The 14,815-nt window shown below is 44.2% G+C and overlaps 1 protein-coding gene across 11 annotated transcripts in view; it reads right to left on the reverse strand.

Annotated features, from left to right (window-relative positions):
• ZMYND11 (zinc finger MYND-type containing 11) overlaps positions 1-14,815 on the reverse strand; it is a 136,214-nt gene that overhangs the window by 16,781 nt on the left and 104,618 nt on the right. For 8 of the 11 annotated variants that reach the window (XM_040451587.1, XM_040451585.1, XM_040451590.1 and 5 more), the window contains 6 exons: positions 10,582-10,659; positions 9,620-9,712; positions 7,506-7,593; positions 6,696-6,751; positions 1,845-1,922; positions 885-1,003 (listed from right to left, as the gene is read on the reverse strand). In XM_040451587.1, coding sequence (XP_040307521.1) covers positions 885-1,003; positions 1,845-1,922; positions 6,696-6,751; positions 7,506-7,593; positions 9,620-9,712; positions 10,582-10,659 — 512 coding nt within the window. The remainder of the gene's footprint in view (positions 1-884; positions 1,004-1,844; positions 1,923-6,695; positions 6,752-7,505; positions 7,594-9,619; positions 9,713-10,581; positions 10,660-14,815) is intronic. The other 3 variants (XM_040451589.1, XM_040451591.1, XM_040451593.1) reach the window with 1 other exon arrangement.

Here is a 14,815-nt window from a genome sequence, read left to right on the forward strand (position 1 = left end):
TGTCTCCCTCTCTCTCTGCCCCTGCCCTGCTCATGCTCTGCCTCAAAAATACATATAAACCTTAAAATTTTTTTTTTTTAATAAAAGCAAGTTCACAGTAACAGAAACTTTTTACTGTTGGGATACAGATACTGTACCATGAAAACGTAAAGTTTTAAGCTGGGCTGTACACATCTCCCTGGCAACAGGAACTTCAAAATATAGGCTGGATACCATGTCTGGCAGTTCCCTTCCTGTAATTCTTATGCACATCCTTAGATCACAAGATCGACATGGTCTCCTGCTCCCACGTCGATGATTTTTGTCTGTGGCTTTTAACAGAGCTTTGAAAAGGTGCCTGAAACGGCATCCTGTCTTCACAAACCATGAAGTGGCCACATTCTTAGAGCCCTTCCACACCCGCCTCACCACGCAATCCCAGCCCGAGCCTGTACTGCATCACACCATGTCGGGAGCCCAAACTACAAGTACCATTTGCAAAAATCGTCGTCAGCTGCCTCGTCAGGCTCCATGCCGATCTGCCATATATTAACTAACTGGAACTAAATAAAAACTTTAAAAGCCAAAACAAAACAAAAGGCAAAAATGGCAAAGTATTAGTAATTTCCTATTCTGGGTACTAGATTTCCTGGTTTTTATTAATTTTTTCCCCTGCACTTATCTACTGAACTCTCAAGAAAAAAGGAAAAGACAATTAACCAAATAGAGCAATGGATAATAAATGCAAAAACAACGACGACAACAACAAAACACCAAGGTGATGTGATTTGTTTCTCCAAACTGAACTACAGACTGTTTCTGCCCTCCCAGTACCAAGGACCATCTGATGGATGCCCCAAGGGTCACTCAGAGGTCAGCCCTGGTGGGCGCAGGATCACGCTTACCTCTGGTGGTGGTGACCGAAGAAGCGAACGTCAACCTGGTTGTCCTCCTTCTGTAGGACCTTGGCTGGCCAGAAACCAAAACCTTTCATTTTGGCCCAAACCAGTTCATGATTAGGTATCTGGAAATAAAATGTTTTATGTAACCATGTTATTTTCAAAGTATTAAATGCACACATGTCATTAATACTCAACTTAGGAAGTATAGTGCAGTATTTTGAAAACACTTCTTTTTTTTAACTCCTAAACCCATAGAGCTTTTTTTTTCTCGGATTGATTCTGCCTTCAAGTAAAGCACCAAAAACTTACAGTCTGCATAAGAGCAGAGATATGGACCCTCATCTCTCAGAAAACACAGCCTGCAGCACTTAGGGACGAGCCAGTCTCCAAGGCGAGACCCCGTGAGTAACAGTGGCAAACACAACACCCTCACTGCATTGTAAGGTGCACTCCAGCACCTGGGAGCCTGTGAGAGATGTGAAAGTCTGAGGTCCTGCTCCAGGCTTAGGGAATCACAGAGACCCCAGAGCACCTGAGGAGCACAGGGTCGTCCTCCACAGGCAGCCTGGCACGCCCAGGGCTGGGCGCAGCCCCGACCACAGGCACAGACCAGTCGGGACCTTCCTGAAATCCTGTCATTCCAGGGGACCACACATAGCCACAAGCATACAGGAAGCCTTATCTTTCTTGTGAAAAAAACGGGAAGAGCAGAAGTTCACTCTATTATCTGTTAAGGGTTTATTCTGAAGTTCCTCATTTTAAAGTCAGAAATGGGTAATGATGCCAAGTTGTTTCCCCTGTGTTTCAGGTTTTATGCTCACTAAGCCCATGTATATACTATGATACAAAGAAAAATACCTAGGAAGGATTATAATCCTTAAATAAATGGGAAATAGCCTTGCTTAGAATAGTACATCACACACTTAAGAGGTAAAAAACAGAAAATCACAAAATTTCACATACACAAGGGTAGCAGAACCAATTGTCAGGACGAGCATTTGACAAATAGAAGCAATTCTTGCAAAGCTGTAGTTCATCCAGCTAAAAAAGAAAAGCAACTATTTTAGCCTACACAAAACATGAGCATCAAACTGTATAAAACAGATCCATGTAAATTAGCATTCTCTCTCATGTGCACAGATAGTCCTGAATTTTCTTCCTTGAGATGACATTTTTCATTTCTCAATGAATACTAGGAGAGCCTGCCACGTTCCTGTTCAGACCGTCTCCATGGTCCCAGGCGGGCCTGGAGCAGAAGACAGTTCCTCAGGAGGTCTGGCCTCCACTCCCAGCCTGGCTCCCGCCCTCCTTCTGGTTCATATGCACATTAAATGCTAGTTCAGCAGACAGATCCTTCTGGTCTACCCATCTTAAGTACCATTACCAATAAAAGCAGTCCTTACATTCCCTCATTCTGTTTTAGTCCTTGTTTCCTTTCATAACACTCTTTCACGTCTTGTGAAGAAACATATTCTGTCCGTTTCTTTTTTGAGCCTCTTTCTTCAGAAGGTATATTCTGAAGAATATAGCCCCATGAGCAAAAAGCAGTACTTCAATCACCACTTTATCTCTCCTAACACCCTGCACAGCACATAGTAGACACTCAATAAATATTTGTGGAATGAATGAAAAAACAAAGGTCAAATTTTATCAGGAAACAAGACTTTTTATATAAATTTTCAGGTGACTGTTTCAAGTAAAAAAGACTATACACACAAATAAAACCTCTAAAATGCTAATATGTATTTTACTTATTGTATAAATAGGAACTTTTTTGTTTTTGTGGGTTTTTTTGCTGTGAAGCCTATACAGATCTTTCATTCAAAGAGGGTAACACTGGGGTGCCTGGGTGGCTCCGTCGGTTAAGCGCCGACTTCAGCTCAGGTCATGATCTCGCGGTTTGTGACTTTGAGCCCCGCGTCAGGCTCTGTGCTGACAGCTGGGAGCCTGGAGTCTGCTTCGGATTCTGTTGTCTCCCTCTCTCTGCACCTCCCCGACTGGCACTCTCTCTCTTCCCAAAATAAACAAACATTAAAAAAAAGATTTTAAAAGAAAACAATTGTAACAAAGAGGGTAACATTTCTGCACTGCAAAGGAACAATCAACAAAATAAAAAGGCAACCTACCGAATGGGAGAAGATATTTGCAAAAGACATATACAATAAGGGATTAATATCCAAAGTATATTTAAAAAAAATTTCACAACTCAAAACCAAAAAGAAAAAAATCCAATTAAAATATGGGCAGAGGAACTAAAGAAATGTTTTTCCAAAGAAAACACCCAGATGGCCAACACACCCAAGAAAAGACGCTCAACATCACTCATCATTAGAGACATACAAATCAAAACCACAACGAGATATCACATCACACCTGTCAGAATGGCAAAAATTAACACAAGAAACAAAGGGTGTACGTGAGGATGCAGAGAAAGGGAAACCCTCTTGCACTGTTGATGGGAATGCAAACTTGTGCAGCCACTCTGGAGAACAGTGTGGAGGTTCCTCAAAAAATTAAAAATAGAACTAGTCAACAATTCTAGGCAACTGCACTACTGGGTATTTTCCCAAAGAATACAAAAACACTAATTCAAAGGGATATGTGCACCCCGATGTTTACAGCAGCATTATTTGCAATAACCAAGATATGGAAGCAGCCCAAGGGTTCATCAATATATGAATGGATTATACTATTCTTTATGAGGCCAGCACTGTATCAAAACCAGATAAAGACAATAAAAAGAAGAGAAGTATAGGCCAATATCCCTAATGAGCATGGATATAAAAATAACAAACCACCACCACCACATCCAACAATACATTTAAAAAATCATTCATGGGGCACCTGGGTGGCTCAGTCGGTTAAGCGTCCAACTTCAGCGCAGGTCATGATCTTGTGGTTCGTGAGTTCAAGCCCCACGTCGGGCTCTGTGCTGACAGCTCAGAGCTTGGATCCTGCTTCAGATTCTGTGTCTCCCTCTCTCTCTGTTTCTCCCCCCACTCACACTCTGTCTCGCTGTCTCTCTCTCAAAAATAAATAAAGAATTAAAAAAATCATTCACCACAATCAGTGGGATTTATTCTGGGGATGCAAAGGTGATTACATTCATAAATCAATCAATATGATACACCACACTAATAGAGAAATGACAAAAATCAAATAATCATTTCAATAGATTCAGAAAAAGCATGTGACAAAGTACAGCATCCATTCATATAAAAACCCTCAACAAAGCAGGTGTAGTGGGAACATGGTCATGAAGACCACAAACTACAGCTAACATCATCCTCAATGGAGAAAAACTGAGAGCTTTTCTGCTGAGATCAGGAACAAGACAGAGATGTCCACTCTCAACACTATTATTCAACACAGTACTGGAAGTCCCAGCCACAGCAGTCAGGCAACAAAAAGAAATAAAAGGCATACAAAGCCAGACAAATGGGCAAGGAAGAAGTCAAACTTTCACTATTCGCAGACAACGTGATATTCTAAGTAGAAAACCTGAAAGACTCCACCAAAAAACTACTAGAACTGATAAATTGAGTAAAGCTGCAGGATACAACACAAATGTATAGAAACCTGTTGCATTTATATACACCAATAACGAAGTAGCAGAGAACAATTGAGGAATTGGTCCCATTTACAATTCCACCAATAAGACACCTAGGAACAAAGCCAACCCAACAGGTGAAACACCTATACTCTGAAAATTATCGAACACTGATGAAAGAAACAGAAGATGGCAGAAATGGAGACATTCCACGCTCATGGATTAGAAGAACAAAACTACTGTTAAAATGTTGATACTACCCAAAGCAATCTACATGTTTAAAGCAGTCCCTATCAAAATACCATTTGACATTTTGACAGCTAGAAAAAACAATCCTGGAATTTGTACAGAACCACAAAAGACCCTGAATAGCTAAAGGAACCTTGGAAAAGAAAAGCAACCCTGGAGGCATCACAATTCCGGACTTCAAGCTGTATTACAAAGCGGTAATCATCAAGGCAGTATGGCACAAAAACAGACCCACAGATCAATGGAACAGAATAGAAAGCCCAGAAATGAATCCACAACTATATGGACAACTAGTTTTCGACAAAGCAGGAAAGAATATCCAATGGAGAAAAAACAGCCTCTTCAACAAGTGGTGATGGGAAAACTGGAAAGCCACACGTGGAAGAACGAAATGGGACTGCTTTCTTACACCACACACAAAAATAAATTCAAAATGCATTAAGGACCTAAATGTGACACAGGAAACCATCAAAATCCTAAAGTAAGACACAGGCAGTAACCTCTTTGACAATGACTGGAGCAACTTATGAGACGTGTCTTTGGAGGCGAGGGGAACAAAAGCAAACATGAACTACTGAGACCCCACCAAGATAAAAAGCACAGCGAAGGAAACAATCAACAAAACTAAAAGGCAACTTACAGAATAAGAGATTATTTGCAAACGAGATATCAGATAAAGGGTTAGTATCCAAAATCTATAAAGAAATCATAATACTTCACACCCAGAAAACAAAAAATCCAGTTAAGAAATGGGCAGAAGACATGAATAGACACTTTTCCAGAGAAGACATCCAGATGGCCAAGAGACACATGAAAAGATAGTTCAACATCAGTCATCATCTGCAACATATAAATCAAAACCACAAGGAGATACCACCTCACACCTGTCAGAATGGTTAAAAGTAACAACACAGAAACAACAGGTGTTGGCGAGGAAGTGGAGAAAAAGGAACATTCATGCACTGTTGATGGGAACGCAAACTGGTACAGTCACTCTGGACAACAGTATGGAGGTTCCTCAAAACCTTAAAAGTAGAACTACGCTGCAACCCAGTAATTGCACACTAGGTATTTATTCAAAGGATAGAAAAATACAGATTTCAAGGGCACATGCACCCCGATGTTTACAGGCAGCACTATCAACAACAGCCAAACTATGAAGACAGTCCAAATGTCCATCAGTAGAGGAATGGATTAGGAAAGAGTGGTACACACACTTACACACTAGAATATTATTCAGCCATAAAAAGAGAATGAAATATTGTCGTTTGCAACAATGTGGATGGAGTTAAGAATATTATGCCAATTGAAATAAGTCAGAGAAAGACAAATAAATCATGTTAGCTCACTCATATGTGGGATCTAAAAAACCAAACAATAAAAAAAATAAAAACAACTCCTAAACAGAGAACAAACTGGTGGTTGCCAGAGGGGAGGGGACATGGTTGGATGGGTGAAGGGGATTATCGAGTACAAACTTCCAATTACAAAGTTAGTAAGTCACAGAGCGGGGGGTCGGCGGGTGGGGGGGTGGGGGTGGGGCGGGAGGTGCAATTGGTCACGTTGTAATAACGCTGTGAGGTGACGGGACCACACTTGGGGGAGCAGTTCAGTGACGTATGGAAGTGTCAGATCACTACCCTGTATAACTGAAACTAGTATCACACTGTATGTGAATTATGCTTTAATTTGACAGTGAAAAGGAGGGTAACATTTATTGAGTGTCTGCCCAGTGCAAGACATTTGCCTGCATTATGTAACCAACATCCCTGAGAGCAGTTACAGAAAAGGAAACACACTTTATTTGTCCAAGTTACTTAACCACTAAATCGAACTCCTAGGATTTCTCTGAGAAAATTCCCTCCTTGATTTGCATTATTTCCCATGTATTTCAAACATGGAAATAAAACTATATTTAAAGGAAATGGCAAAACTGAAACATATGTAAGAGTAGAATTCCAAACTAAGTTAGTCTGGAAAACAGCAAGAGTTTAATTACGGGGAGTAAGCAGTACCTCGTGACAGGTGTCTTTATACAGCATCCGTGCTATGTCAGCCTGCTCGCTGTCTGCTGTAATGAAAGGCAGACAGTATCTATTACCACAAATCCAGAAACACAAAACTATCAAAAGTAGTACAACCATTTGCATTTTCTTTCAGTGTGACTAGAGTGGACATACACCATTTAAAATGAAAATGTCTATTTTAAATGAAGTTCAGGGGCACCTGGGGGGGCTCAGTCGGTTAAGCATCTGACTCTTGATTTCTGCTCAGGTCACGATCTCACGGTTCATGAGATCGAGCCCCACGTCGGGCTCTGTGTTGGCAGCATGGGGCCTGCGTGGGACTCTCTCTCCCTCTGCCCCTCTCCCCTGCTCTCTCGCTCTCTCAAAATAAATAAACATTTTTTAAAAATAACGTAAATAAAGTTCAGGCAGCCAAACAACATTTCTATAGACAGCTGTAATGTTACATTCAACAGAATACGGATCCTCTACATACAGAGTGCCCTCTTTCTTTTCCTTCAAATGATGGGATGTTAATGGAAAAGGACCAGAATTAAAGTGCTTATAAAAAGCCTCTCAACTAAGCTTATATATAAAACTATAAAGAATAAAAATATTTTCAGCATTTAGTACTAGAATTCTTGGCCAGTCAATTTTATAAACTATAACCACATTACCAAAGTTGAAACCCTGACATTATTACTTAAAAATCATTAAAGTATCAATTTTTTGAATGTAATGTTTTATAAAAGGTATTTCCCAACACGAAGGTTAAGTGGTATAGAGAAGCATGCACAGAAAAGAAAAAAACCCTTCAACCTCCGTAGAAAATCACTGTGTTGTGGAGAAGCAGCTGAGCATCAGCTTTGAACTCTTCATAACTGCGGTATTTCCCTTCGTTCACTTTCTGCAGAGGGCGAGAAACAAAATAGCAAAGCGTTAATAGCTAGAATGTTTGTCTGCCTTATGCTAACGGGTTATTAGCGCAAGGGGCACGGCAGAACCTTCCAGAACGTCGCTATGTCCACTCCCGTGTCCCACGGCATGGATGGGACACGCGTGAGGACACCGATAAGCCCACCTGAGGCTGGAGTGCGGCGTGCAGAGCACTGGACCGCGGGCAGCCCCCACCCTCCTCTGCACTAAGTCAGCAGCTGAGCTCCGCCAAAAGCCGGGGCCTCTCACTGCTGCTGGGCTGCGCGAAGAACGAAGGCTGTGGTCAGTGCAGATGGTAACTACACACCTACCATTTTTCTAGCACAGTCTTACAGAGACTGAAAGCAACAACCATTGGCCTACGCGACGCTTTCCCACAAAGTCCGAGTTGTTCCTCTACACACCAGGTCAAGGCAAGGCTTTCTGCTGTGCTAGACACGTATACGTGACGGATTATGGAGGGAATTTGAAGGTTTTTTGCAGGCAGGCAAAGTTTTTGGAAGAAGGGTATAACGAGTTATTTAGAAGTAGCAAGGAGGCATTTTCTTATCCTGGTAGCACTTTAGGAAATCAGCTTGGAAAGGACTTAGAATACTAAGGCCTCTAAATAACAACTAAGATCCTGTCTTTCTGCTGAAATCCTCCAAGGCCCACCTCAGTGGTGCTTTCTTCAAGAAGGCTTGCAAGATATCCCCTGCTGGAGGAACCTGCCTCCCTTCCGGCATCAAGGGTCACAGGCTTAGTTACAAATCCTGAGTCCCACTGTGAATTTCTGACCGTCCCGGGCTCAGTCCTCCCAGGCACTGGCAACGTCTAGAGCTCCCCCGGTGACCTGATCTACACCCAGATGGAGAAACTGAACCCAGGTTTCCCAAAGCATCTTCGTGATTTTTGAGATTTGCACGATCACGGCCTGTATTTTGGTTTGAACTGTAAGCTCCTGATGGGATAAAAATCATGCTTTCCTCTGTATTTTCCTTACAGTGCTTTCTGTTCATGAACAGCACCTGCTACGTACAAAGCTAAGACACCATCAGTCCAGCTGGTGTTCTCTACGGATCCGCCGGGATCAGACTAAGGGAAGCTTGGAAGGAGCAGAAGCAGGGGCAGGAAGGACTGTCCCGTAGAGACCTTGGGGTTTAGGACAAGAGGCTTTGCTTGAGGACAGGAACCTGGGGCAGGAGGTGAAATGAAAACTACTTGTTTTTATTTCAGACTCTGCCAGCCTCTTTAGAGGGAACACCCTTCATTTACCCTCATTTCCTACTGAAGTAATCACCTGCAGTCTTTCTCAGCTGCCAAGGGGACTAAGAAACTTGTAAAATAACTTAAAATTATTCCTACGGTCTCCCTATAAGCTACTGTGGCCAACCACGAGATCTGAAATTCAAAAGGATGCATAAAGTACAGAATTAGTAATTCAGCGGCCCTAACTGGGAAATGTGTTAAAATGTTCTACTGGATTTGACCGCAATTTGTAACTACATGTTAACAAACCCATTATAATACTCAGCTACAGAAGGTAAAATTAAGAACTCTGAGAACCTTGTTTTCTGGTTACATAATCTTTGTGTTGTTCAAGTTCACTCTGCTGTTTCCCAGGACTCTAGTCCTAGACTCCAATGTTCCCTTGAGAAAAACTCCTGAGTACCTGCTAGTGCTAGGAAACCACGTGCAGATAGGAGTCCTCGAATCTGAAATATTCAGTTGACCGGGCTCTACACGCCTCTCCTGGGATCAGCAAGTATCCAGAATCTACAGCTGGCTTAACACCAGGCCTTTTCGAACGGGACACCTGATCTGCACGCACAGTACAAGCACAAGGCATCTCGGTAGCAGCAATGCCCCTGTAGGGGCTACACCTTTTAGGCTCTAAGTAGAGGACGAGCAGGCACACACCCTAGGGGGAATGGCAACAGAGTCATGCTCAGCTGGGAGTTGTGAGTCATGTGGGAGCTACGGGTGTATCAGAAACCGGACAGAGGGCCTGGCTTTACCTCCTGTATGGTGGGGACGTCCACCGCTGAGTGCACCAGCCTCCGATACATTGGGTGTTTGTTGTCCTTCCCCTTCTTATTAAGGTCTATAGCCTGAAAGGTCATTGAGAGACAGGTGACACAATTTCTAAACACTTTAGAATTAACTGGAAAAATGTACATGCGCCATATAGTTCAATGTGGCATTTTTTGGGTTTGATAGAAAGAACAGTTATTTTGGAAAACGCCACTTTACTTCAGACACTAATTATCACAATATTGCTGGGCAACAACTGCAGTAATATGGACGGAGCTAGAAAGTGTCATGGTAAGTGAAGTCAGACAAAGACAGATACCACATGGCTTCACTTGTACATGGGATCTGAAAAGCAAAACAAAGAAAAAACAGAAACAGACTCTTAAATACAACCAAGAAACTGGTGGTTGAGCGAGGGAAGGAGGAGGGGGATGGGCAGGACAGGTGAAGGGGATGAAGAAGTACAAATTTCCACTTTTAAAACAGGTCAGTCACAGGCATGACAAGTGCAGCATGGCGAATATAGCTGGTAATATTGTAGTAACTTTGCATGGTGACAGGTGGTGGCTATAATTACTGGTGAGCATGGAGTTATGTACATACACATCAAATCCCTATGCGGTACACCCAAAACTAATAATAATATTGTAGATCAACTGTACCTTCATTAAAGATTTTGAAAAATAAAAGATGAAACAACAGAGATGTATCAGCAGGAAAAGAAAAGTGCACGTCTAATCTAATGCAGCTAAAGAAATGCCCGTGAAAACAAAGACAAGACCAAAAAATAAGAGCCTCTTGTGGAGCCATCACGCACAAAAGAAGTATGACGGCGGTGTTCTCCACCCCCATCCTGCTCTGTGCATCTTGACTTGTCACACGCTAACTTGCAAGGCATGAAGGGAGGGAGCCTGGCAGGGCGGCCCGGAGACTGTGCAGGACTCACCCTCTCCTTCATGCGGGACACGATGAACCGCAAGTACGTGCTCATCTCCTGTTTGTTTGTGTGTTTCTTCTTGATGCTCTGTTAACAACAGAAAAGGCCAGATGTAAAACGTGATTTTGTACGGTGTGCAAGGACTGTACACAACACGCACTATTTCCAGCACATCTGATACAGAGAAACCTTTGAAATGCGCACGATAAAAACAGTGCTTTATGTGAGAAAGAAATGGAAAATATTATGTCGTACTGGACATAATACCTTAGACAACTATGCACTTTTTCCTCAGTATTTTAAAACTTAAGACTTCCACTATTTTCAGATAAAACAAATGACATAATACTGATCATGACATAACGCAGAATCACTTATTTTACAAAAGAAAAAAGTCAGCTGAAACCCTTTAGGGAGCATTATTAGTAATATCGAATGGTGAATTTCAGCACAACGTTACTCTTTGTCTAAAAGGTTATTAAAAATCCGCGTCCCCTATGAGTGAGTGCAGTGCAGGCAGGCATACCTACTTATCTTTTAATGTGTCGGGGTCTGTTCAGTAGTAACTTCAGTTTCTAGGAGTCTGACCTGAAAACTAATTAGGTTCTTCAATTTACGCCTCAGAAAATAAAGTCAGCTAGGACACACTTCCTCTGTCGAGACTGAGGCCTCGGGGCAGGCCCCCAGCCCCAAGGAGGCGGCCATGCCGCCTCGCCCACTAGGCCCGGGCCGGTGTTTCCCAACCGCGCACCCCCCTTCGGACACCAGGTGACGGCCCTCTACCCAGTGACATCATTAGGCCTGAAGAACGGTGTGTGCCAGAGGTCATCCTGATGTGCTAACGGACCGGACGAAGCAGCCAACGTTTCTCAGCTAACTACAAACTACCAGCGCCTCGCTGGGGCTCCAGGGAATGGATTATGCACACACAAGACCCTAACCCGTCTCGACAGAAAACGGGCCCTTTCTTCTCTGGAGATGTGGTTTCCCGCACTTCAGGTCTCAGGTGGCCCCCTCTCCACTGGTCACCTGGACTCTGGCGCGGGCAGTCACTGCTTCTCTTGTGCTCATCTGGCACATGCTGTGCACACAGCTTCTAAGTCATGCCAGTTACAGAGCATCGACCCTGTCCGTGCCCAGAGTGGGGCCTCGCCGCTGAGCACGGGACTGGGGACGCCCCAGGGGACGTCCCAGGGGAAGGGCCCCGGGCTCTACACCGGTTTGTCCGCTCATTCGCGGATCCCGCAGGAGTGGTGACGTGTGGTGGCGACCGCTGCTGCTGTACAAGGACACTTCCTGGGCTCCAGGCTGAGAGTCTTTGTGGGGGAGGAGCTGGTGGCCGTCACTTTTGACAAGACCCACGCCAGCACGTGAGAACCACCCTCCCGTCAGCCGGCGCTGCTGAGGAGGGTGCGGTGCGGCACCTGCACCCCACACGGGACGAGTGTGCAGGGAGCTCTCTGGAGACGGGAAGTTACGGTCAGCTCTTCATGCTTTCGGACATCCTTCCATGCGCTACTTTCTACGCTAAACGAACAGCCTGGCGGACTGTCAAATATGGGAAACACAAAGGGTAAGAGGCCAAGAAGGCTGCTTTTTTCCTCACCTCTCGGCAAAGCTATATTCTCTTAAAAGAGAGAACAAAACCGAAAGCTTCTAGCTACATACTCGATCATGTGAACTCCAAAATATGTGGATGCGCTGCTAAAAATATCAGTCTGATCATGAAATCATAAATTTGTGTAAACTCCAATGAAATAGCAACCTACATCAGGTCCCGTAATACTATCTGAGGGGTTATGGTCCTTTTAATAGATGACAGGTAGTTAAGGGAAATACACAACACTTCATGTAATGAAACATAATGTCAATGCTAAGTATTGTTCCAGACCTTCCCTCCATGAAGCAGGCTGGGGATATTCTGCTCTCTAGGTCTGCGTGCGCATACCACCAGCTCGGCCTGGGGCGGCTGTGCAGAGGGGATTCTGGGGACAGAGTCTGTCACTGCAGCGACCACGGCATGGCCGCCCTCTCTCCAGGGCTGCTGGGTAGCCCACATTTGCACAGGAACATGGTTTTTCCTGGTGGTGATCTCGACATCAAGCTATATGAAGTACTTCACTGTTAGTCACAACCTAACCCCTTTCGGTTCTTTAGAGCCTTAGAAAATAAATCAAGTATCTCTTCTGGTGATAAACATGGGTTCTCCTGAAAAAGCAGGGCACAGACTGTAACACGAGCGCTCTGGGCGTATGTGAGCCGCTGCCCCCAGGCAGTCCCAGGGGCTTGCAGGCACCTGTTCCCCAGACCCACAGGCCCGTCCGTGGGTGGGGCCCTCTGAGGGAGCCCACACCAACAAGAGAGGGCCCTGAACAGACATGGCCTCTCCCCACAATTCCTGAAGACAAAACGTTTGTCATAAGATGCTTCCACACTTGGTAAGCTTGTGGGCTTTCAGACATTTCCCTCTTAGTATTTCACAAAAGAGAGGAATGGAGCATTGTAGCCTCTGTTTGAGGGCTGCATCGTAAGACCTGCGGGGATTGCGTGGAGTTGTGAGCTGCCTGTGTGACATCCTCAGTGCTGTCTCAACTAAGTCTGTCAGCAAAACAAGACAGTGGGCTTGAGAAAAAGCCACTTTGACAGAAATTAAAGGAAGAGCTTCTAAGGTAAATGCTATTCTGTTTGTAACGTAACTAAGCAGACAGCTCTAACAACAAGGTCAGAAAAACAAAAATCATGCTTTAAATATCTGCAGGTTACTTCAGATCCAATCCTTTCTCAGGCATAAAGAACTGTACGTATTCTCTACTTGCAGACCTCAGGACTCCTCAGGAAAGGCCTCTCTCCAACAGTATGCAGCTCAGAAAAAGCCCAGAAAGTTCTGGGGACTGTTCACATCACTGGTACCATACAGGGATCATTCTGTCAATATCTACAAACAGGAGAGCCTCTGCATTACATGGCCAAAGTTGTTGCAACCGTTTTCAAAACAGAATAATCACACGGCTGAAGCTGATTCAAATGTGTGAGATGCCCATTAAAGACGCTCTTAAACACATGACAGATTACCAAGGGGCTGCCTTCCTTTCTGGGGAGAAATAACAGAAAATCTTAAACGTCTTCTTGCGTAAGGGATTCTTACCACCAGCACAAACACTTGCTGGGTCAGAGCAAGTTGGGTAAGGCCAGGCGGATGGCCTAGGGGAAACAGGAATCAAGTAATTCAGCTACACTCTGGGCCTGATGGCGGTTCTGGCTGGAAAAAGGTACGAGCAACCTTAGACCAGGTCAAGGCTCATCCACAGTTAATTACAGACAACAGTGCCCAAGTGCCATCACATGAACGAACCCTCAAGACTGATCTCAGAGACCCAGCTTTTCAGATGCAGCACATGTTCCAGCAGAAAATGAACGTGTGGAAACGGCATCTCCAGTCCACCAAGTACCCAAACGAAAAAAGCATGCAGAGATCCAGGAGGCCCTCCCTTAGATCATGAATGTGTGCTGCTTGAGCTCACCAAATCCAAGTCCCCCAGTCTGTGACTAAACAGGTCAAGAGTATCTCACTTTCCTGGGGAATCCTAATACCCAGAACATCTTTCCTGTTACAGGGCTAGGCTAGTGGTCTTTTCTTCAACCATTTAAAAATGTAAATCCCATTCTGAACTCATGAACAGTACACAATCTGGCAGGCCTGGTTTGCCCCACGGGCTGTGGGTTTACCAACCCCAGACCAGACTCTCTTCTGTGAAAGCAGGGTCCACAGTGCTCCAGCTGAGCCTGGTCTTGGGCCAGGGCTTTGTGCAGTATGTGGCATACAGTAAGTGCTCAATAAATGCTAGTGGGACTGAACTGCTGGTAGTCATTAGTAACTTCATTGCTTACCGGGAAAAATATCCTATGTAGTGGAATTCAACCATACAAAATCCTTCTAAATGTGAAACGATTATTCACAACCAAGCTGTGTCGGCATACTCTGGCCACTATAAACCATTCTGTTTACTTCTGGTGAATAAACCGTATTACTGTCAGATGTCACCTAAATAGTGCCATTGGCCTCCAACCACCAGACTCCCTTAAATGTTAGTGAGCTCACAGGCATCTAGGGCACGTGCTGAAAAGTCCTTGGCCCGAGGCTGTGTTCTAAACAAGCACCAGGTAATTGGGTGCAAGTGGCCTCTAGTGTTTCTATAAACTATCTGCATTATTTGAGGAATCAAGAGGCTCCAAGCTCTCCTCA

Source organism: Herpailurus yagouaroundi, unplaced genomic scaffold, assembly GCF_014898765.1.
Source record: "Herpailurus yagouaroundi ecotype Mexico unplaced genomic scaffold, PumYag 203, whole genome shotgun sequence".
NCBI classification, from domain to species: Eukaryota; Metazoa; Chordata; class Mammalia; order Carnivora; family Felidae; genus Herpailurus; species Herpailurus yagouaroundi.